This window comes from Tachysurus fulvidraco, chromosome 5 (genome assembly GCF_022655615.1).
Source record: "Tachysurus fulvidraco isolate hzauxx_2018 chromosome 5, HZAU_PFXX_2.0, whole genome shotgun sequence".
Classification (NCBI taxonomy): domain Eukaryota; kingdom Metazoa; phylum Chordata; class Actinopteri; order Siluriformes; family Bagridae; genus Tachysurus; species Tachysurus fulvidraco.
The window spans coordinates 12,923,634-12,949,223 of NC_062522.1; the positions used below are offsets into that span (position 1 = coordinate 12,923,634).

Consider the following 25,590-nt stretch of genomic DNA (forward strand, 5'->3'; position numbering starts at 1 on the left):
ACACACACACACACACACACACACACACACACACACACACACACATACTGTGCCTCAGTTAAATTTTCACCAACTACCCCTGTACAGTTTTCCATCATCCCAACAATCCTGATGCAGTAGATCAATCAGTGGACAAAAGCAATTACATTAATCTAATTAACCCTATGGCTTATTTATTCAAGGAAGAGCTTGTAATTGAGTATTTATTCAGATGAGAGTTTGCACACTACTCTCAACTCACCCCAGCCCTCCCCAAAAATAAGATTTACAACCCTTTAATGAAAAAAATGTTAAATCTTAGTGTCATGAACACAGGATAAAAGCGGACCCAAACGCAGGATGGCAAAAATAACAGGGTTTAATAATGAAAAAACATGAAACACAACACAGACTAGACCAGACAAAGACAACAGTTGATTCCACGCTGCACGAGGCAACGTGGCACAGTATACAAAAGACATGCAAACATGCAAAACTCTGCACACACAAGACGGAGGTGGGAATTGAACCGCGACGTGCTAACCACTAAGCAACCGTGCCCCACTACCAATGAATATGATGAATAAAAATTAAACAACTGATAAAAAAAATTAACTTAACTGAATTAAAAGATTTGAATGAAAAAGAGCTAGTCTCTGTTATTCCAGTAGAGGGAAATATAGAACTATTATCTCAGTGCCATAAACTCAGCTACTAATAAAATGTGCTAATGATAATAATTCATCATTAGCATGCTAAAATGTCAGATTTAACACCACTCTTATAGTCACTTCAAGACCTTTTTTGTACTACTTTCAAGTACATTAATTAAATTACATATGTCAAACTGCCTCATTTCAGCCCATGTTAACTCATAAAAAAAACTGCGGACATGGTTAACTGTATTTACAAGTTTGAATTTTTATGTATCATTAGTGCCATAATGCAACGAGTGCCACTGTACATGTTGTGAGAATTCTCTATGCTGCTCAAATGCTGCTTGAAACCAATGACTTGTCTGCTGCATTTAATGTAAGACACACTGACAGGTTAACAGGAAATACTTTTTGTGTGATGAAAGTTTTAAGGGCACAATCTTCCACCAAACCAACCTTGTCCAAATAATAAAGTGAATAAAGCCATAAAATGAAAGTTCCACTAAAATGATTAAAATAGCAATAGCAGGCTCTTTCATTAGCTGTTACCTTAGTATCTAGTGTAGCTACAGTATCTGGCTGCCAACTTTCAAAAGGAAATGGGAAAATGCTTGATCACACTTGTTTAATCCTGCTTCTCATCGTAGCAGCTGATAGCCAAGCTGATTACATATTATGAGCACAAAACTGTAATTATATGGTAAAAACAATGTGATACTTTCAAACATTACATAGAAAACTCCATATAAATTATTAAATAGTTTATTATAGTTATGTACTTTATTCCCCTGTGAAATCTGTCAGCACAAATGAGTTTTGCAAAGTTATTCATATGTTGTTCTCATATCCACAGCAAACCTGAAGAAAGATTCAAACTAACATCAAGTTTTTAGTATGAATCCACATCATTGTTTAAAAAAGGTTTTAGAAAAAGGGTTTTAGAAAAAAAAAATTCAACAAGGCAATTCAGATATTCACAGAAAAATAAAACATATCTTTGACTATTAAATACAATAGACATATTATATGTAAAAAAAATGTGTAGTGAGATGACAAGTGGGGTAACTAAGTTACTGGAAAAACATGAGTTCAAATTCCAATGATGCAAAACTGTCCATGGCTCTGAGGTTTACAGAGCATAACTGGGCCTGCTCTTTGGGTTAAAGGGCTAACCTTCATCACTCCCCTGTGCATCCCAAAACTGCTAGCAAATTGTGAGTATCTGGCCACATATATATATACAGTATATATATATAACTTCAAGTTATAACTTCAACTTAAAACAGGCAGGCAAGTAGTTGTCAGGAGATTTAGCTAAATCGTTTGAAAATAGCTACTGAAATAGATTTTTTTTTTTTAAGTTTCAAAGCTTCTGAATTACTCAAAATCAAAAATCTCCGCCTCTTTTTCTTTCCAAAAGGCAAAACTCCTATCAATGTATTTGCAGATTTCATCATTGGTCAAGCTGCTAAAGTCTGCACTTCTCATCAAGGTATCTTCCTCATCCGGGGTTGGAGTCTGGATAATCACTTTGGGCACTGGCCTTATCTCTGCCTGGGGGCTCTTCTCCAGGCTCTTCACCTGTGGAGGCACCTCACTAAAGAACTTAAACTTTATATCCTCAAACCCATCCTTCCATTCTCTATTTCCAGCCTCAATGTCTTGTATTACGGCCTTGTGGAAATCCCGCACTGTCTCCCAGCTAAAATGACCCAAATGGTCAAACACCTCGAAGCATAGCAGGTGCCTCATCTTCCTTTCATCAGCTGAAAGGTCCTGCTCAAGGATGTGGAAGTAACCAAGCATGAAAAGATCAAGTGTCAGAGAGTCATATTCAAAAGGTGTTCCATTCATGCGGGGCAAGAACTGCTCAGGTGAGTAAAGGGCCTGCTGACGATTAAGCCTCCGGATTTGACGCGATGGAACAATTGAGATCATACTTCTCCAGTTGCCAATCATTTTGTTGATGGCACTTCTCTGCTTGAAGAACTGTCCCAAAGACCCATGTTCTATCATCTTTTTTGGTGAGATATCTAAACTTGCTTTGCGGTGGACCTGACTCCTATCTGGCATTTCTGCACTATCCAGGCTGAGCTTCCGTTGGGCATTTTTCACAGTTACAGCATAAGCAGACTTCTTCCAGTGACCCAGGAACAGGACAACAATACGCTCCTTGCGTAGGCTAGTGCTCTCCATAACATTGTTGAATTCATTAGAGTCACCTGCTAAATCTATTTTCTTTAGCTCTGCTGGCACATCATTCTCTGAGACCCTCTCAGGTGCTTCTTCCTCTTGCACAAAAAGCTCTGTGCTATCTGAATCCTCAGAAACTGGATGACTTTTATTCTCAAAGTTGGATTTCAGATTGCTCACAGACACTCCACATTCATGAATCTCATTTTCAATTTCCGCTCTCCTTCCCCGACCTGAATTTTGCCTCTCAAGGTTTTGAGAGAAGACAGTCACAAGTTCAGAGTTAGGCATTTTGGAAGTAGACTCATCAGTCAAGTTAGTCATAAGCAGGGACATGCTCATGACTATGCCAGATATCCGATTACACCACGCAGGCAGTTTAACCTGTGTGTTAGAGTTTCTGTACTGAGTATTGACTGTAATGTTGACAATGGGTGCTGGAAGAATGTTCCGGAGTTCCTCTACTAGGCGAGCCAGCTCCATCTCATAGCCCTTGCAGTTTTTTTGCATTGAGACACTTTGGATCTGCTTCTCCAAGTAGATGAGATCATCTTCAGTTAGCATCTCTCCAAATGGACCCAGTATGGCATTGTGTGCTTGAGAATACCTCCAACTATCCATCTTTGTATATCTGTTCCCATTCTCCTGTTAAGGACATAAATACAATATACTGTATGTATTTTTAATTCAAAAGATGCTATGAGATATGAATACAATAAAATAACATGTTAGTACAGACCTTTCTTCTCTGGGCTTCATCATCCAGCAGTCTAGCCTGCAGCTGCCGCACCATCACTTGTCTCTTCCATTCAGCTATAGGCCTGCCCTTCTCATCATGAGTTGGCACCAAGTAGTCAATATCAGATAGGTTAGCCTCCTCTGTGGGTAATACCACCATCCTATTCTAAAAGGTGACAACAAAATACAGCACATTTATTAGCATCTTTTTGTTTTGTATTAGTACACACTGCCATAGTCTTGATGCATATTACGTATTACAATCTAAGTAGTATTTTTCAATCCAAATACATTTAATCGAGAAGTAAACCCATTAACTGCTTCAAGCGTTTAGTCTAAAAGCAAGCAATTTCTACAGTATGTAATATTATTTTAAAAAGAATAACACCTGAATGTACATACAGCAGGAGTCAGTCGCTCTGATAATCCCGATTTTCTCAGTGAAGTGATTGATTTCATATCTCCTAGTTTCATCGTTCCCAAGAGCTTTCTCCCTTTCTCTGGAACTGGTTTACTAGAGTTTAAGTTCTTCATCACTGCAATGACATGAACATTATTTCTTCTTCTCATATGTTTCCGCTCTTGCTCTGATCATATTTACACAGCCTGATTAGCATTACTCACTATGGTGGAATTAAGTCATTAGATGAAATTAAGGGAGGAAGAGTCAATAATGATGTCAGTTCCCATAAGCAAGTTTCAGTGGTAAAAGGGTGGGGTGGGGGGTCTGTGTGTGTGTGTGTGTGTGTGTGTGTGTGTGTGTGTGTGTGTGTGTGTGTGTGTGTGTGTGTGTGTGTGTGTGTGTGTGTGTGTGTGTGTGTGTGTGTGGTGGGGGGCAGGGGTTGTTTGGTCAAACTCAGCGAGGCTCTCTTACCCGTGCTGGCTATTTGGCTGTGCAGAACACTGCTGGTCAAAGTCCTCTTAGAGGTTAGAAGATGAGGGAAAGTGGAAGAAGGAAGAGGAGGAGCAGGTGATTGGTGACAAGTTTCAGGGGTATCTTTAGTCTCATTCTGCTGGAGGAATACAACAACAACAACAACAATAATAATAATAATAATAATAATAATAATAATAATAATAATAATAATAATAATAATAATAATAACACAGTCTATATTAGCTATAAATATGTGCAATGGACTGTTTAACACTATCATCACTGCTATCTGTCAGACACTAAGGCCCTAACATTTAAGTTTTTATAAGCAATAAAATGCTAGTATTATAACAATCATCCAGGGTTTTGTCCATAACAGGTCCAATATCAGATAAGCTGCTAGGAGAGGGAAGAAGTGTTACACTATGACAGAAATATTATCAGCTTTCAGATTTTAACTACCATTTAATGACTGTCTACATAATAGTTTATAGGTTTTGGATACCTGTTCCTTAAATGTTGGAACCTAGTATAAAGTATGTGCTTTCTTTTCAGGAATCTTTTTAACAATATCATAATCATAAGCTCATGAAGCCATCATCATTATGCTCACTGTTCCATTTATTGATTCATTGTATGTTTATGCTACTGGGAATCTATGAATCAAGGCTTTTTACAGTATTATAAAATCATGTTTATAGCTTCTAGTTGCAGTGCTGAAGATGATATTAAAACCAGCACAAAACCCTTTACAAAACCTCAAGAAAGGTGACATAATTTTATATATACTAAAAGTGACAGAAGTGAAGTAATTATGAGATTAACCTTATGTTTGTCCATAACTCTTTGGGTTTCACTGATATGTCTGTAGTAATCTCCTGAGCTTGACTTTCGTGACACCACTGGATGTTCCCTCAGCTTCTCTTCCACAGAATCACTCTCCTTCAGAAGCTGCACAGCACCACAGGGCTAAAAAAAAAAATCCATAATTATCTATTTTATCAAGTTACATCCAAGTTGTACTCATTTGTCATTAGTCCATCAATGAAACATTAAAAAAACTAACCTTCATGCATGCATAACAAGAACACACAGTCAAAAATCTAAGAAATCAATTTTAAATACTATGCTTTTTATCTTTTGAGTAATATACATATGTCTGGGCTGAACATGGGAGGACTGGCCTGACTATATTCATAATTAAAACATCAAAAATGTTTATAAGGATTTTATAATATAGCATCAATATTATTACTTTATAGGCTCCAGTTTTACTGTAATGCATCATATCTCTGTATCTATTCTGTGATTATATATCTATACATAGGCTCTTAGTTACTGAGGGCTGTAATATATAAAGTTTGGTTTTGATGGATGCATATATTAATGAAGAAAAATTGAGTTAAGCCTAACATACTACAAATAAGTAGCTCAAAAACAGCTCTATCATTAATCTGTTATTCATTCATTCATTTTCTACCACTTATGCCTGATGACACCTGAGATAGGCACATCTGGCTAATCTGTTATGCTTATGTCTAATATCACTGGACAAAAACTCCTTGCACCTCCTTGTGGAAAATTATCAACCTGCTAAACATGAAGCTAGAATCCATAAACATAAGGTGTGCTTCATCAAAAGTATCAATCCCCTGATTTATTACATAGTACCCTGATAAAGCCAGTGCAGAATGGGTCAAATATGTTTCCTTTACTTATCATTAAGTCCACATTTACCGTCATTCTGCTTACAATAATCATATACAATTAACCTCCTTGTGCATTAAGATAAATATTAAAGCAGCTAATTAATGCTATGCCTGCACCTAATACCAAACATAAGAGTATACTCAGTAACATAAATGAACACACACACACACACACACACACACACACACACACACACACACACACACACACACACACACACAAACACACACACACACACACACACACACACACACACACACACACACACACACACACACACACACACACACACATACATAGACAAACATCAAAGGGAATGCTAATAATTAGATGTACACTGTTGTTGCTCATCTCTATGTGGTGGTTCTCCTTGTTTCCTTTCACATGGGCCTCTGATGTACAAAGATCACAAAATGCTCTATGACACTGCACTGATGCAGCTGAGGACAGACTTCCCAGAAGTAGTGCAATTCATTAATAGATAAACACTGGGTGGGGGAAAACATGGGTTATTGTAGAGTAGAGGCATAAAAAAAACCACATTATCCTATCCGTTCTTTCAGTGACCTTTTCACATCAGTTCAACGTCCTCACTCACACTCATCTGCTCCTACAAGTGGTTTTAATCAAAGCGAGTGGACAGTGAGGTGCATTTGGTTCCCATTAGCTAACACACTCCTCTGCAGCTATAGCATCAAACACTAAAACCCTGCAGTCCTCGCAGCCTGGAGCCCTTTCCTCTCTACCTCGCAGGCCACACAGGGACCGATAAGAAATTATGAGGATGAGGGAGGCAGTAAATACTCCGCATGTGGCCTTGCCAGTGATGGACAAGATGTTTACAGTGGGATCATTAGTGATAGTGTTATATTATATTGGAGGCCCTTAAAGGGAACTTGAGGTTATGCGAAGTTGAAACAAAGTATAAGAGATTTGTGTATGAGGAATATGTTTTTAAGATGCAATGATATTTTTATAAATCATATCATACTTCTTAACATATCACTCATACTGTCAACACTAGTATAACTAAACTGTTAATATATAATATAAAAGTAATATTAATGCTTTGATTCATTTTTAGAGATAATAAAAACTGAATATGTATCAGTGAACTGTCTGACTTAACTTGAATTATTTTATATTCACACAGCTGGTGACTCTTTTGGCTTGCCATTCCATGGAAACATTGAATGTTGATAGCCTAGAACTCATTGGAATGATGCGATACTCTTGTGGCTGAATAGTGGAGTGAGTTTTTGGCATACTCTGCCCCAATAAGGAAAAGTGACCAGTCTTTCTGTTTGTCATAACAGTTCTCAAGAATCTTCTTATTTCTTGGTTTGTCCTTTTGACTTGGACATTTTTCGTGGATATGGTATCCGGAAGTCAGGCTGAAAGACACTCCCGGTTTCTCAATGAATTCCCTCCAAACTCATGATGTGAATATGGATTCCCTGTCACTCACAATTTTTATTTACAGTTAGGACATTTGGCAGATGCTCTTATCCAGAGCAACTTACAGAATGCATGATTACTGGTTCAAGAATATATGTAACTCTCTGTTTTTATGCAATACCGCAATAATTTAATACAAGTGCTAGTTTTAGTATTAGTATTTCAGGAAGATGTTTGTCTTTAGACATCATTTAAAGACTGACAATGCCTCAGCTGTTCAGACATCTTAGGGAATTTCATTTCACTACCTAGGTGAACAGAGAAGAGTCTTGATGCATGACTTCCTTGCACCTTAAGTGATGGTGGGACAAGACCAAAATTGCGGGAGGATCAGAAAAGGCATGGTGCAGTCCAGAGTGTTATAATTGCTTTTATGGGAGTGCATGCTGGACTGTTTTTGGCAATGTAGGCAATTATTAGTCTTTTAAATCTGATGTAGGGAGCTACTGTAAGCTAATGGAGGGAATACATTAATCTGGTGGTTTTAGAGACCTTTGGGAAGGTTGAAAACAAGTCATGCAGCTGCATTCTTTATCATTTAAACATATCTTTATAGATCATGCAGTTGCCACGTTATTGCATATACTGTACATACCATATTCAACCTAAGAAATGCTGCTGCAGCTGATACATTTGTACCAGCATAACAGATATTATCATGTAACTGTCATATATGCTAAGAATGGTCTGTCAAACCAAATAATACATGGGTATATTATAAACGGAAGGATTGAATCTAACAAACATGACAGAGAAAATCAAGAGTCAGATCTAAACCTATACATTCTCTCCCTATACCCATGCATGGCGGTCATGTACATAGAACACACTTTGCTTTAAGACCACCCACCAATGTTAACATGAAGTCAAATTATATAATCTTAAATGAAGTTTATACCTGACTTGAAGAACTGGTGGATCGGAAAGTGAATGTAAGAGGACTGGAAATGCTAAGGAGAGCCTAATCTAAAACCTCGTTCTGTAAACACATGGGTCATGTTTACCTCATAAAAAGATGATAAAAACAGGCAATGTCTATGAGCCGTGTAGATGGCACAGGCAAATTCTTTCCATATCATCACTTCCCACATTCCTATGTTACATTTACACTCCCTGTATTCAAAATGGCAGTTTTTCCACGCATTTAAACACACCAGACCAACAACAGTCCATATGCTTCAGTTTAGGGCTGAACATTTCCAGAAGACTGTGACATTACTTCAGTTGTTGTAACTTAAGTAACATAAGCCACTTTAAAAACTGCCCTTGACAGCTACTACTTCTTTGTTCTTGATTAGCAACTAGCAAGGCTTCCTTAGGTAACATATAATCATAATTGGTATCAGCACAAATTTATTAAACAATGAACTTGTCTTCATAAAAAAGATACTGATATAAAAACAAAAACATGTTATATACAGCAGGTACCTGTACAAAGCTGTAGATAAAATGATTTAAGGACAATAACTCAACAGCTCAAGAACTAACAGAAAAGGAATTTGTAACAATCAATTTTCTCTGTTAAAGTACGGTCTGAAAACATTTACTTACCAATTTAGTCTGTACACGTTATCCACAGAGTGGTAAATGACAACTCACATTCTGCAGCTCAAAACCAGTCTCTACTTCACACCATCAACAGCATCACTAGCGATGGTACTGCATCCAATAAGCAATTCACTCTGATCGGAGAATGTCCTCAATAATTAACACAGTGGATTGGATGGCCAAGAGTATCTCTAATGTAGGATTAAACCAACAGCCACATGCAAACAAACAGTGGCTCTACGGAAAGTAGCAACGGAAGTATGTCTAATCAGTTGAAGAGCAGATAGACATCGAATCTGCTTTTCCCCCTCACACTCCTTGGCAGCTCTAGCTACATGTGGATTAGGCAAATAATTACTAATGGAAGTAATCAGTAATTTTTTTTGCTTACCTTGGAAGAACACTGGTCCTTTTTAGTGACTTGGACTCGACAAAATAGTAAGATAATCAACTACTCTAACACTGCCAATTGATTCAGTCTTGCATTTAAAATTAAATGAGTTCCAGCACTAAACATCATCTGACATTAGGAGAAAGGACCACCAAAACTGTCCTCTTGGAAAAAAAGGTAAAGGGTTTTTTGGATTGTACTTCTTGTGACTACATCAACACTATATTGTGGGGTTTCCTGTCAGAGAGGTTCAGAATCAGAACCAATTTAGGATGCTAAGATTCCTTAATTATCCAAATAACACTTAAAGAGCCCTTTTTTTCTAAAAGTCCATAAAGTTGAACAAAACATTACTCTGAAATAAAATGGCTCACATTTTGTTTGTCCTTCTATTTTTGTTTATGAGAAAATTGCTTTTCAGAATATGAGATGAAGAATAGGCATGACACTACACCTAAATCCTCATTACAGGCACCATAATGGACCTCTTGGCATGGCTGTCTATCCTATTGTGCCCAGTTCCGACTGGCCTTCCTGGTTCAGATATCACAGATCAGTAACAGGCAATTGCGTTTTTTTGAGTCAGGGAGTTTTTGACTCGGAGAGAGGTTCTGTAAGAAAATACATGGTTACTGAAATGATCAGTGGAGTGTAATGCAAGAACAGGCTATTCAGATCATTGATAACTGAATGATCAACTGAGGTGATTATGAGTTCATCTCTACAGTTCAGTGGTTTTACTGTATATATGACCAACAACACCAACCTCCCTGTCTCAATGAAACAACAGAAGGCAGCATATCATCTACCATTGAGCTGAAAAGACCATTATTCTGCAGAGTTTATTATATAAGCACACCTGGCCCTTATGTCTTTCCACAAGGTCTGCATTAACTAGATCAGGTGTTTTAGGGCAGCGGATCTCCAGAAAAGAGTATGAAGACTGATGATACAGTGTCACTGTCATGCTTTACTAGCCAAACATGCCTTTCATTTCATTTTGTTCTTGGGAATCTTGCCAGAACACAGCTGTTCCAGGAAGAATATTTGGCCCACTTGTGGTAAACTTGATTTTAACATAAACATCAGAACACTAAAGTATGAAACAATGAGCGTTCTTGTAATAAGACTGTAGGCTTGATAAGAAACACGTTTGTTCATTATGCTTCGATAATTAAGACCATGTTAAAGGCAGAAGACGGCTATTTTATCACCCTCTAGTGGCTAAACCACATCGTATTCTTTATGGACTTTGAACAATGCGATCTGGAGTCTGTTAAGATCAGAGATAATTGCACAATTGATATGCTTTATATTTACTATAAAAAATACATCAATGAAACACAAAGTAAAGATAGTAGCACCATGTTCTGTTTTTCATGGTGCTGGTCATTTTAAATATCTTATATGAGTCTCCATCAGCTGGACAAAGACATAATTATGGGTTGGTCAGCCGTATGAAAGATGCTCCACAAAAGAGCAGTCCCTTGCCAGTACTTGTCACACATGACAATAAGGAAGTTATGTTTAAAAAAATACATTATCACATAAATCACTTTATTAACAGAACGGAAATGTTATTCACATACTTATAACAGGTTGCTAATTCATCAAGGGAATATATTTAAATTTTGCCTTCGTCTCACTAACTAGTGCTAGAATAAGCCCAATGTTGGCCCATTTTATATTTTAACAAATAAACCATGCATCTAATTCATACATATGCTTTTCTGACATAGGCCAAGCTGACAGATGGTCTCCTTCATTTCAGTGGGGTTTTTTTTTGGTTGGTTGGTTGGTTGTTTTATTTATTTATTTACTTATTTTTTAAATTGCTCCAGCGCTCAGAGTGTGTGACCTATTTGGAATGAAACCAAAACATGTGGAAATGCCTAGCACGCAATTCTCTGGCCAGCATCCCAAACAATCTGTTACAAGCACCATGAGGAAAAGAGATGGCAACTATGTTAAGAAGGAACAAAGCCATAAAAACCACAAGTCAATGTGCAAGTATGTAATACAGAACTGAATATATAGGAATGTATATTTCATTTGCAGGGAATTATGAAACTTGGTATTTTTGACGACTAAGGATTGAAATAGAGATAAACAAACAAGAACATGACCACACTGTAAAATATGACTGCAAAACTGAGACAATTCAACAAACACCTCATAAAATACGTTTGCTCAAGCCATTATAGTCACAAGAACCAAGGCTTACTGAAGTGAATATTGTCAATTTGACATTCAACTTTAACTTTGCTCTTTTCTCTCACTTGTCATGTTTTGCTTTGATTCTCAAAGCAATAAAATTAGCATGTACCCTTCAGAAACTAGTCTTTGTCCATTCACACTAAAGTGTTATTGGTCAAGATGTAATACATGTCTTTCCCTAGTACCCATTTGTTTTGAAAGCCATTTTTCATCTCTATTATAACATTAGTAGTGTACCTAAACAAGGTGTCATAATCATTCTCCCATAATGAGGCTCTGTTTGAAGTCTAATATTTGCTTCATCTTTAATTATGCACTGGAGCAAATTAAAACAAATACTCACATAACATAAATTTACATGAAGATAGAAGATATAAATTATGATGTTTGAGGTAAGAAGAAAGTTTAAATATACATTTACGTTTTATATTTTTTATGCTATTATGGTCATACCACATATGCAATATTGTGACATTGGTGGAAAAATGCTTTCCAAGATTTCATATGAGCACTTGAACTGCAACTCTAATGATTTTCCTCTTTCATCATTAAAGCAAAGGGGCTTTAAGGTAAGGAGAATCTAAAAAATAATAAAAAAAACACGTCACATCTAAGGCCTACAAACATCCTGCACTGTAACCCTGTTCTAGATCAGATTTCTGCTTCCAAGCAGTGGAACAGTAAAAACTCTGAACCTGAGCTGCGTGGATCCCGTAACCAGCTCTACCTTAGCCAGGCCAGTGGAGAGAAGGTAACTGATACACTCACAGAGTGTAAAGAGTGCATACAGCAGCATCAGATGCCTCTCCAACCCCCCTGTGCTAATTAACTCCCTATTGTTCAGAGATGGTGGTTTATTTCCGGAGTTAATCACCTCATCCGTCTATCAAGATATGAGCCGCGTCTTCATTTATTCATTCACATCCTGTGAGGAGCATGTTCAAATTGAATGAAGTAATTACTCAAGCTTTCACTTTTTTGTTAACTTGACACTAAATTGTTCAGTGAATTCACTAAGAATTCATTTAATCATATATTCATAGAATTCATAAAATTATATGACCAGTGCCATATATAATAGACTATACATACAATATACATACAATATATACAAGAAACTCAAAAGCTTCAAAAGTTTGGAAAAACCTGTCATATGCTGCTGAACCCTCTGTTATTTAAAAATGTACAGAATGCATAATAATATAACAAATATAAATCATTTAAAGCATATAAATAAGTCCTAAATAAAAACATTACACATAAATATAACATGTTATAGTGCACACAGACTGAAGAAAGTTTAAGTTTTTGGTACTTTTAATTGTTTTCAATTCAATATTTCAAAAAATAGAATATGGTGACATGCCAATCAGCTAATCAACTCAAAACACCTGCAAAGGTTTCCTAAGCCATCAAAATAGTCTCTCAGCTTGTTTCACTGAGCTACACAATCATGGGGAAGACTGCTGATCTGACAGTTGTCCAGAAGACAATCATTGACACCCTTCACAAGCAGGGTAGGCCACAAACATTCTTTGCCAAAGAAGCTGGCTGTTCACAGAGTGCTGTATCCAAGCATGTTAATGGAAAGTTGAGTGGAAGGAAAAAGTGTGGAAGAAAAAGATGCACAACCAACAGAGAGAACCGAGAGGATTGTCAAGCAAAATTGATTAAAGAATTTGGGTGAACTTCACAAGGAATGGACTGAGACTAGGGGTGAAGGCATCAAGAGCCACAACACTCAGACGTGTCAAGGAATTTGGCTACAGTTGTAGTATGCCTGTTATTGAGGCACTCCTGTACCACAGCAATGTCAAAGGTGTCTTAGCTGAGCTAAGGAGAAGAAGAACTGGGCTGTTGCCCAGTGGTCCAAAGTCCTTTTTTCAGATGAGAGCAAGTTTTGTATTTCATTTGGAAACCAAGGTCCTAGAGTCTGGAAGAAGGGTGGAGAAGCTCATAGCTCAAGTTGCTTGAAGTCCAGTGTTAAGTTTCCACAGTCTGTGATGATTTGGGGTGCAGTGTCATCTGCTGGGGTTAGTCCACTTTATTTTTTGAAAACCAAAGTCACTGCACCCGTTTCCCAAGAGATTTTAGAGCACTTCATGCTTCCTTCTGCTGACAAGCTTTTTAAAGATGCTGATTTCATAATTCTAGCAGGAATTGGCACCTGCCCACACTGCCAAAAGCACCAAAAGTTGGTTAAATGACCATGGTGTTGGTGTGCTTGACTGGCCAGCAAACACACCAGACCTGAACCCCATAGAGAATCTATGGGGTATTGTCAAGAGGAAAATGAGAAACAAGAGACTAAAAAATGCTGATGAGCTGAAGGCCACTGTCAAAGAATCCTGGGCTTCCATACCACCTCAGCAGTGCCACAGAATGATCACCTCCATGTCTCCACCTCCACAAATTGAGACAGTAATTAAAGCAAAAGGAGCCCCTACCAAGTATCGAGTGCAGTATACAGTAAATTAACATACTTTCCAGAAGGCCAACAATTCACTAAAAATGTTTTTTTATTGGTCTTATGAAGTATTCTATTTTTTTGGGATTGGTGGGTTTTTGATAAATGTGAGCCAAAATCATCACATTTAAAAGTAACAAAGACTTAAACTACTTCAGTCTGTGTGTACTGAATTTCTATAATACACACGTTTCACTATTTGAGTTGAATTACTGAAATAAATGAACTTTTCCACAACAATCTTATTTATTAAGATGCACCTGTATATGTTAATATAATGTATGTGTTAATGTATATGCTAACTATTTGCTTAACATACATATTGAATGGGCCTAATAGTCCTGTAGAGACTTTGGAGACTACCAAGGATCATTTATGGCTCTAAAGTTAAAGCTTTCTTTTTAAAGTGCTGGACTATACATTAAGACGTTGAAATCTCTCTTGAGTCAAACTTTAGACTTGGTTTTGGTGCAAGCAGCTGACTCATTCAACATAAGCAGGCTGACTGTATAGGGGCTTTGGGTCAGAGGGCAGGTGTAACTGAATATAGGGTTTTACAAGTTCCATGCAGGTTGTACATGAGGTGAAACAATTCCACATGGCAGGATAAGTACCTGGAATGGTTGCTCAGTCTTTCTGCCTACATTTAATGTTGTTTGAGTTTTTTTGGATAATAGTCATGGTAATCTGTTAAGAGTGCCGTTTTGAAGTTCGGAAAAGCTGGTGCAGGCTGACTTTAGCCTCAAAAATAAAGCCTCACATTGTTTAGCATTATGGTCATGAAACGCATAACGTGGAGGCTGACACTGGGTTAAGCCAATAATAACATGCCAAGGACAATGTAAATAAACTGTAAAATAATATCGAGAAAATTATTTAGAAAATGACGTACTGGGCTGAGTTTAGTAATAATGTAATAATACCACATTAATCAATAATAAAGGCAAAATATTTTTGGTTTCAAGTAGAAAACAGCTTGGTTGAATTTGCATTACAAAAGCAGTTACATGCAAATGTGGAAAATATAAGGAGAGGGGGAAAGATAGAGACAGAGTGAGAGAGAAAATCAAGAGACAATGACATGTAAAATTGAGGCATCATTACTCACAAATAACCAGACATTTTATTTAGTCATTCAAACAGTGCTGTATCCTGGTGAGGTTTGTGGATCTGAAGCCTATACCAGGATCACTCAAAGCGTGGCAGAAATGCCAGTCCATCACAATACAGCACACACTTATTCACATGTAACAACATTATAGCATAGTAAAACGTCTAGGTTTGTGGGAACTGGGGAAAACCAGTGAACCTTAAAAAAACCCACAGTGCACAGGAACTGCTCACCTCACAGACACTAATCCAGGCTTGTGATTGAACCAGGGTCTCTGAAGACACAGTGCTCCCCACTGTACTGACTGTACCAACAGATTACACATACTCTAACTGAAATATCTGAGCTGTTCTGAATGACTCAGTAGATAAGAGAAAAAAGTCATCCTTACATCTGTCTCCACAGAGCGCAGGTATCTGGCACACTCATAGTGGCCGTTATATTCAGCCAGATCTGCTGCAGTGAAGCTGTCTACATCTCTCTCCGAAGGCCTGACCCCGTGGTTCAGTAGTATTCTGCAGCACTGAACAAATCAAAATTCATCAGTGATGCTTATGTAAGTTACAGTTTATGACACTGACAAGAGAAACTTCTTGGGATGTCTTTACTATATCTGAAGAGACAGAATCAGGACCGTACCTCCATTTCCCCATTCTCAGCTGCATCATGTAAAGGAGTGCCACCCCAATCATCTTTGATGACCTTTGACCCTGTGCGCAGCAGCCTCTCCAGGATGCGACAATGCCCCCCACTGGCAGCAAAATGCAAAGCAGTGGCCCCTTCTTTATCCTTACTCGACAGGCTGATGTCTGTAAATGAGATCTACAAAAACCAAGCAACAAGTTTAGTACAAATTCAACTGGCCTTGATATGAGAATTTAATGAATTGCAAATACAAGAGTCTGGTGTTTCACATATACATCAAAACACCCCTGGGCTATAATTCTGGATTTTGCAATTCATCTAGAACAATCAAGAAAAGCACAATTGTATGTGGGACATGCAATTATGGAGATTTCCCCTCATATAGTAAATCAGTTGCATCATTAACTAATTTGTTTTTCTTGTGATACGAGGACATTGTGCCATGCCTAAAAGCAAAACCTTCTTTCTATCACTATTACATGCTATCACTTGAATGAACTCTAATGAACAACAATCAGCAGGTTGTGCTAAAACTGAAATGCAAACTGTGCCAAACTGAAATGTAATAATTTTCCAATCAGCCATACTCATACCTGATGATGCAAAGTAAATAATACTACATTTTATTTTTTCAATTTCTAATGATATGGAATTTCCTTATAGATGATAGGAAATTCCTATGTCCTTTGAGATCTGACAAAATATTCTAAAATTAGTCATTGAGTAGAAACCAGTACTATACAAGGCATATTTTGTTTTCTGTCAATGAACTTTGGCAATCAGTATGAAATCAAGGAGAAACAACATTTCTGAAAAATATTTCCACCTCACACAAATCATATATGTTTTATGACATATCTAGTCTAGGATTCTCTTGAAAAAAGAAGATATGTAATGAATTGAAGTCTGCAACTATTTTAAACAAGTTAAAAATGCTCGAAAACAAGCAAGGGATACCAGGTTTCTAAACGTTCCTAAAGATCTGTGAGAAAGCACTCACCAGCCAGACAACAAGAGAATAGTGACCCATGTGAGCAGCAGCATGCAGAGGTGTCATGCCATCCTGAGCTCTGAGATGAACATCAGCTCCACAGTCCTTCACCAGATACTCCACCACATGTAGGTGGCCCTCCTGACAAGCCAGGTACAGGGGCGTGGCTCCCATGAAAGTCTGATGGTTCACACATCTGTGAGAGTGCAAAATAGGTATGTTATACATAGAACAGCCCATGACATGTTATGCATTTAAAACATGTTCTTTTACCTAACACAGATTCTTTGGAACAAAATCCACAGTGTTGCTTTCCTCTAAATTAACTAAGTACCGTTATAATGTAAAGCATCACAAGCTTACAGTAGTGAACTTTCTTTTAGCCACAGATGAATATATTAAGACCACAATTTGAGTTTCTCAAGATCTCTTTTGTGGCCACAAAGAATTCAACTTGTGGCAACTATTATATTTTAAAGTGAGTGTGACAGAGAGGACTGGTTTAAATTAGAATATTGTGGACACAGAGACTTAAGCATGGAGATCAGTGATAATGTTACACGTTAGTCTTGGGTTGACACATAAAACATACTGGAGTCATTGATATTGCTACATGGATATCATTAGCTCATGTCACCTTAAGCTAATCCTCAAAGCAAAAGCATATTTTTCCTCTATTTCCAACAAATAATTAACTGGATTCATGGGTTGGTATCTCATAGCCACAACATAATACTTTGTGCCCACAAGGAAGTTAGTTTGTGGCCTTACAGTATTAACTTGTGGTCTCAATTTTTTATTTTGAGGCCTCTTTTGTGGCCATGCCTTATTAAAAATAATGACCATGAAGCCTCAGCAGCTCCACACATGCCTAATATCGCAATTCCACTATTTAGAAGAAAGATGAGCTCAGTGCTTCTTCCCTACATCTAAATAATGTCTTCCCTTACCTCTAGCTTGCTCATTAGAAGTGTAGATAGAAAATTTTCTAAAGCTGCTTTGTGACAGTGACTGCTTTTAAAATCACCATGCAAATAAAGTTAAATCGAATTAAACCGAATGACATTTTACCCCTAGAATCATACAGGAAAGTACTGTAAAGTCAGAATAGATTTTTCTTTAATTTGTTAAGCAATGAGATCAGATGGAAAAATCTTTCCACAGAGCCAAAGATTCCAATAATCTCACATGGTTTTCAGTAGATATTTCAACAAAGTCACACATCTGCACCGATCTGCCAAGATAACAAGCTTCATGCTTATCTGCAACTCATCAAAAACAGAGCTTTAAATATGAACTCAAACTATAAATATGAATTTCTGATCCAAAGTTAAACACTCTGTTCTCTGTTCTCAGTGCTCTGAAGTAATATCATAATTATTATAAGGGACATGCTGTTTTATAGACCTGTATTTATTCTGTGTGGTAAAATCTTGTCCATAATCATCTGAAAATATCTTATTACTTATTTGGGTCATTTTAATGCTTATATCATAACACTATCGAATTTATATTTACTAAAAGACGCAAGACAAATCACAGGTTTAATTCAACATGCTTGTTCTAATACATTATCATTTATATATTAATATCAATAATGTTTGATACTGTATGAAAAAAAAGGTTTTCTGGATTTTTGGAGAAATAAAAGTCACAGGTAGCCGAAGTCTATCCCAGGGGACTCTAGGCATAAGGTAGGAGACTCACTGGACAGGCACTTATAGGTAGGAGACTCACTGGACAGGCCACAATATGGACAATTTAGAGGTGTCAATCAGCTTATAAAGAATGTTTTTTAGACTAAGAGAAAGAAACTGTTGCACTAGGTTGCACAGATTGCACTGTATGTGGCTAAGACTTATGTCCTTAACTCTGTGTTGTTTTACAGTATGTGTCTTTATGTCGTTTTATGTAACACCATGATCCTGGAAAAATGTTGTTTCATTTCACTGTGTACTGCTTCAGCTATATACTGTATGGTTGAAATTACAATAAAAGCTTCTTGACTTGACTTGACTCTTGACTTGAAACTGGAGCACCCAGAAGAAACCTCAGAAGAACAAGAAGAAAATGCAATGGTGGAAGCATGAAGCATGTTCCAGAATAAAAATGTCCCTGTGCAAAAAGCAAGGTCCAAAATGGTTTGCCAAGGTTGGTGTGGAAGGACTTGAAAGGCCTGAACAGAGCAATGGCCTCAACTCCACTGTAGTCTTTTGGGATGAATAGGAACGGCAACCGTGTGCCAGACCTTCTCGTCTGACATCGGTGCCTGACCTCACTAATGATCTTGTTCCCACTGCCATATTTCAAAATTTACTGCAAATCCATCCCAGAAGAACGGAGGCTGTTATGGCAGCAAAGGTTGAACCAACTTTGGAGAATGCTCAACAAGCATTACGTGATATGAAGGTCATGTATACACCTTTTGGTCCTATATAGTATATCATGTAAAAGAAGAATCAGGAAGAAATCTACTGTAAAAGCTATATATATAGAAAACCCACCCATTTCTCCTTTAAGATTTGTTGAGTTACAACATATTCCCAAAGCAGGTCTAAATGTAGATTGAACACCACTTGCACACATGCATAAAATTCCTCTACATGGAGGCTATTATTTTTTCTCTTCAACCTATGGTTGATTTCCTTTACCCTTGTGAACCCTTTCACAGTTTCACTCAGACATTCTCCTTTTTCTCTAATGCCACATGCCTGTTCAACATGTGTGGCCAGCAAAACGGTCAGATTTTCTGAACCTAAACATGACCTCATCACTTCACACAGAGACTTAAATAAAGCAGACAGAAAATGCTTTTCCAACCGCACAATGAGTCCTTCAATGGGACTATAGCAATGCACCAATAATTATACACTGTCAAATGAACTTCTCAGCTAATCCCAGTGGCTTGGTGGTAAGTTCATGTGATCTCTTGACTGTGTTACATCCAAGCACATCCTGAGGTTAACAAGCTATAAGTTGCTACTCAGAAGTATACAGTACAGTACCTTTATTTCTGCTCATAACCTAGTGTGAGTTTATTACCTATGTGGAATCATATCATTATTAACACCTACTGACTCTTGAGAAATCCATACAAACATAAAAGCTATATTTGCTATATGTTCTGCAGTATATTTTCCTAGATATCTCTTTCCAAAAGCTTTACCTTATGATATATATATATATATAGCCATAATAATGAAAATAGATTGCATTGCTGTAATCCATCTAGTATGTGCTGGACTGTAAAAATAGTAAGCAATTAGTTGACAACCATCATTTATTATACATCTGCTAAAGTTCAGTCACTGATTACTTTTCTTTTTTTTGACTCCCAGTGCAAATCGAGGAATTTCTCACCCCACTGCAATCAAGAGCAATCAGTGTACAGTAAGGGTTTGTCATTTCTATACTGTACAAACAAGAAGACACATTCTCAACATTTTTTCAAGGATTTCAAGGAGGTAAATACTTTTTCCCCTGACATGCTAAAGTTTCTACTTAAACCTTTTTCTCCTAGAGACAAGACTCAAAATGGAATGCAAAGTTAAAATTATGCCAGTTAAAAATATGTCATGAGTATGCATTAGTAGATGTAGATGAGATTAAGATAAGTTGAATTCAAATGTGTGTATGTATATGTGAGCATGAGGGGGTTTTTTTTGTTCAGTCAGTCTCTTACCCTGAAGCTTGGCCTATCAAAAGTTTCAGACAGGTTAGTTCACCCCTGGCAGCAGCATAGTGAGCAGGGACAGCACCACAGACAGTTTCCTCCTCAGCTCTGCCCCCAGAGGCCAGCAGCCAACCAACAACCTCTACCCTCCCAAACCGTGCAGCAAGATGGAGTGCAGTGGTCCCTGCTTCATCCTGCTCCTGAAAGAACATCCCAGAAGCAGAGCAATTAGATATACAGTACCTGTATATAGATAACCAACAAACATGACTGTTTGTAAAGCAAACAGAAAAACTATCAGAGGGTATTATATTATAGAGACTGTACTATGAAAACCCCAAAACCTATATTTATTTTATATGATTATATATGATATAAAAAAATTTTTTGTTGTTGTTGTTTTTCAGCTTTATTTACTGTTTTTTTTTTTTTTTGTCATGGTTGCACTGGTTCTTGCACCTAAATGGGATGCCAATCCATTACAGGATATTATGCACACACACATGCATGAACGCACGCACACACAAACACACACACACACACACACACACACACACACACACACAGGGGCAATTTAGCAACTTGCAGGTTTTCAGAAGGTGAGCACAGTCCAGGTACAGTATACTGAATCAGAGCACAGTCCAGGTGCTGCAAGCTGAATTATATGGTGTAGAGTAATGGTTAAAGTCTTTAATGGCAAAGTCAATCAAAAGAAACAGAAAAAAACTGTGGTTGTCTGAAGCATATTTTTGTTTTCCTTTGACAAAAGAAAAGGTCTTTATCCTGAGCCTAATTTTGAATTGCATATTTCAGCCTTTGACTTTTTCAGTAAGACAATATAGTGCAGGCTTTGCCAAAAGGCTGTGCAGTGTTTGCAAGCCCACAACTGGAAAGTAGACCACTTCATTCTGACACTGGGCTATGCTTCGTAAAAACAATATAATACACGCTAGCAAGCTAGGTAGATTATTTTGGCAATGTCATTGCCAATTCCATAGTCTTCACATGAATAAAGATAATATTTACATCATACATTTCAACAGTTTCCATACATTTCAACAGTTTTGAACTAGCTAACGATCCTAGATATGGATAAATATATGTTTTGTAGTATTAGCCTAGCAGTTAGTGGTTATTTAAATATCAATATTACAGACAATAACTTAAAAATTTCTGTTTAATTCTAAAAGATAAAGAAAGGTTGGATGTCATGTTGACATCCTCTGGCAGCGAGCATTCAGTACTTATATAGACTTCTGCAAAACAGATCTCTAAACTGGCCCAGAATCACACTCAGTGCTCCAGCAGTGTAATCAAATTAGGGAAGTCATCTTTATTTAAGTGGGCAGAGGAAATGTTTATTAATTATTCAAGCCTCATACCACTTTGACTGTGTGTTGGCATGCATGGCCTGCAAAAATAAAATCTCATTCACATCTCTCTTACAAACTTCAGCAAGACCACCAACTTGGAATAATGTTATCACTTTAGTGAATGATAACAAGGCACTTAAAACGTGTACTATAATCCAAAGCAGCTGCCCATAAATTTGATCAAGAGGATGTTGAAGTTAAAAGAACTGGTTTGCATTAGTGGGAGAAAGGGCTGTGAGGTCTCGGAGGGGCCACATGGGCAGCACAGTCCTCCAATAAACAGCGAGCCCCTTTGGCCCCCATCTGCTCCTGATTAGAGCAGTCATGCAACTCTACTACACAAAGAGCAAACAGAAAAAGTGTGGGTGATGTAACTTCACCATCCCCTCTGTCCTGCAGCTGACTATGCATAGTCTTATATTTATAACAGGTGGAACACCCAATGTTTAGCTGTTTAGCACATGGGCTCACTGTAGCCTGAGAGATTCATCAGTCCGGAATTTTGCTTTAAACTACACATAACATGCTTTTAGACATGGAAATCTTGCGTTCAAGCACATCACAAAACTTACCACCATTAATGATTAAACACATAAATTTCACACTTTATGTGTAAACAATCCATTAGCCACAAGTCATATTAATTATATATTTTATCATATATCTGTATCACACTCAATCAATCACTCACATCTGCTTCTTGAACATCCCATTCCAGCTTAACCCTTTGAGGACAACAACCTCCTCGTCAAAATCGACATAATTGTCGGGCTGAATATTTATAATCACACCCTCCAGTGTCACCCATATGAGGTTCCCCTTTGAGTCTGGTTCCTCTCAATGTTTCTTCCTTTACCATCCAAGGGAGTTTTTCCTTGCCACAGTCACCTCAGTCACCTCAGGCTTGGTCATTGGGGATAAATACAAACACATTTAAATATAAGTCTAATATAAATCTTGAATTTTTGTATCATATCAATCTTTATATTAACTTTTTGTTTTATATTCGTGTTCTGTAAAGCTGCTTTTAGACAATGTCCATTGTTAAAAGTGCTATACAAATAAATTTGAATTTAAATTTGAATTTAAATTTACTGTTAAATTTACCTCCACTTTTCTGAAAAGGAATTTCATTTCAGTTCAATTAAATTTGAATGATCTGAAAGCAGCTTTATGGGAACATTAAAAATTCAGTTTAAATTTTCAATTAATAGTAATCCCTTAGTATTCATAGAGTCACAAGAGCCTTAGTGAGGGCATGCAGTGATGCTGGGTGAGGAGGCCTGGGACACAGTTGGCATTCAATTTATCTCTAAGGTGTTGAGGGTTTGAGGTCAGGGTTGTGTGCAGGCCACTCACGTTCTTCCACATCAACCTTAGCACATCATGTCTTCATGGAGCTTGCTTTGTAAACAGACACATTGCCATGCTGGAACATGTTTTGGGGCCTCTTAAATCCAGTGAAGGAAAATTGTAATGCCACAGCATTTATAGACATTCTAAGCAATTGTGGCTTTCAGTTTTGTTGAAGCAGTACCACATATGAGAGGGTATTGGTGAGACGTCCAAATACATTTGAGTACACAGTGTATCAAAAAGGAGTTTGATGTTTGGTTCACTGTCATATAGACATTTTAAATAGTTTAAGGTGATCAACATTAATAATTAATAAAATTAATAAACATTAAAACATTATTTTGCCTGTCACATTCCACTGTAACTACACATTACTTTAAATTAGAAGCATTAAAATACTTTATAACTGTGTAATTTTTAAAAAAAAAAGTGTGAATCCATGAGCTTGTCATTGAATGCTACTGTATGAATCATTTGATTTTTACTTCACATTCGCTCAAACCAGTTACCTCCACATTCACCACTATGAAACCATCGGACTGTTCCATAAGTCAACATGAAGTTTTCAACATCCAAATTTTCTCCAGGTTCTCAGTTTTTCTTTTGTTTTCAATATATTTCAGATGTTACCCAAATTATAGATTGAATATGTTTGTTTTATAGGTTTTAAAAATATAGTATAAGCAAATAAATTCAATCCTAATTGCTATATCTCTGCTAAAAACTCTGTTACTTATTGAACATACTTGCATCTTATTGAAAGATTGGTTAACACATATTTAATGGTTACATGCAAGTATGTAAGATTGGATACAAAATATTAATGAAATAATACGAAATTAGCTTTTTAAGACTTACCAGGGCTAAATGGCACCACAATCATGGAATTGACAGTTTAAACACACAAAAGCTTAATTATTTCAGAGTCACTATAGTGTTGTGTCCTGTAGGAAACTGAGATAAGACTCTTTTTTTTTGATGTAGTGTATAACAAGCTGCAGTGCATTTATACTACAAGGTAAAAGTTTAACACAATTTAATCAGTATCTGGCATATAAATAAGGAAATGCACTTATCAAGTCTCACAAAAAAACAAGCTATATTAGCAGTCAGCTAATATGTTAAGGAACAAAGACTTTTAAACTTATATTAGATAAAAGACTAATAGTGATGTTATCAAGTGGCGGTACTACCCAAAAGTGTTGAATCTTATGTTGTTCACACATGGCTCTTCTGACTTTCTCATCATATTTATCATATTCTATACAACAATAGCTGCCAGATCCAAGTCCTAGAAGCCCATCATGTTGCAGAGCTTGATGTTTTTCTGTGCTAAAGCACACTGGATCTGGTGCATCAGAATACAGAAGATTACAGATTTGAATACAGACGGGTCTTTGAGTCAAGAGAACCTCACATTTCTCATTCACACTGCCATAAAATCTCTAAGCTCACCTGCACACTGCATCCGGCATTCTGCACCAGCCACTGCAGCTCTCGTATATGGCCTGTAGCAGCTGCATCATGGACAGGCGTAGCACCATTCAGAGCCCTTCTATTAGCCAGCAACCCTGCTTCAGCTACCAGGAAACGCAGGCAGTGGAGCTGGCCACAACGTACCGCATGGTGAACTGGCCCTGCTCCCTGAGCATCAACAATAGCTGCTGTCAAACCTCCAGCTGTGAACAGCTGCTTTAGAGTATCTAGATCCCCAACACGAGCAGCAGTTATGGCCTTATGGAGCACCATCTCCCTACCACACGGTCCATCTGAGTCCAGACTAGACACTCTAACAAAGCTCAGCTAAACCTGACCACACATGCACACTCTTTGCCAGAGCAAACTGACACCACAGTGACAGTGAGCTGGCAGGAAGGAGAGTGTGTGTGTCGATGGAGAGGTTCAGGTTAGACTCAGTGAGCTGTTAAGTTAATGAAAGAAGCCTGCAATGGCGAAAATGTGTAGCTTCTCATGGACCAGCGATCACCTTTGTGCCCAGACTGACACATGCCACAGGGCAGGAACAAACAGTGGCCATGGAAATATGAGTACAGACATCTGAACACATATAAAGGGTTAACAATGATCTGCAGAGCGTTCGCTGCCACTTAAGCTTTATTTTTAAGGCTTGGGTTAAATATTTATGCTCCTTTGAATAGCTCGAGCTGTGTAGGCCCTTCTCTTTGTTACAAAGAGAACATACGTTT

At 37.4% G+C, this 25,590-nt stretch overlaps 1 protein-coding gene across 1 annotated transcript; it reads right to left on the reverse strand.

The window, feature by feature from the left end:
• Positions 1-1,381: 1,381 nt before the first annotated feature.
• Positions 1,382-25,486, reverse strand: espnla (espin like a). Its single transcript, XM_027147275.2, has 10 exons — positions 24,839-25,486; positions 20,664-20,854; positions 16,991-17,177; positions 15,985-16,167; positions 15,737-15,868; positions 5,269-5,412; positions 4,441-4,579; positions 3,969-4,102; positions 3,568-3,732; positions 1,382-3,473 (listed from the first exon to the last, which is right to left on the reverse strand). The coding sequence occupies exons 1-10, from the start codon at positions 25,130-25,132 to the stop codon at positions 2,013-2,015; spliced, it is 3,030 nt and encodes a 1,009-aa protein (XP_027003076.1). The 5' UTR covers positions 25,133-25,486; the 3' UTR covers positions 1,382-2,012.
• Between the last annotated feature and the right edge of the window lie 104 nt (positions 25,487-25,590).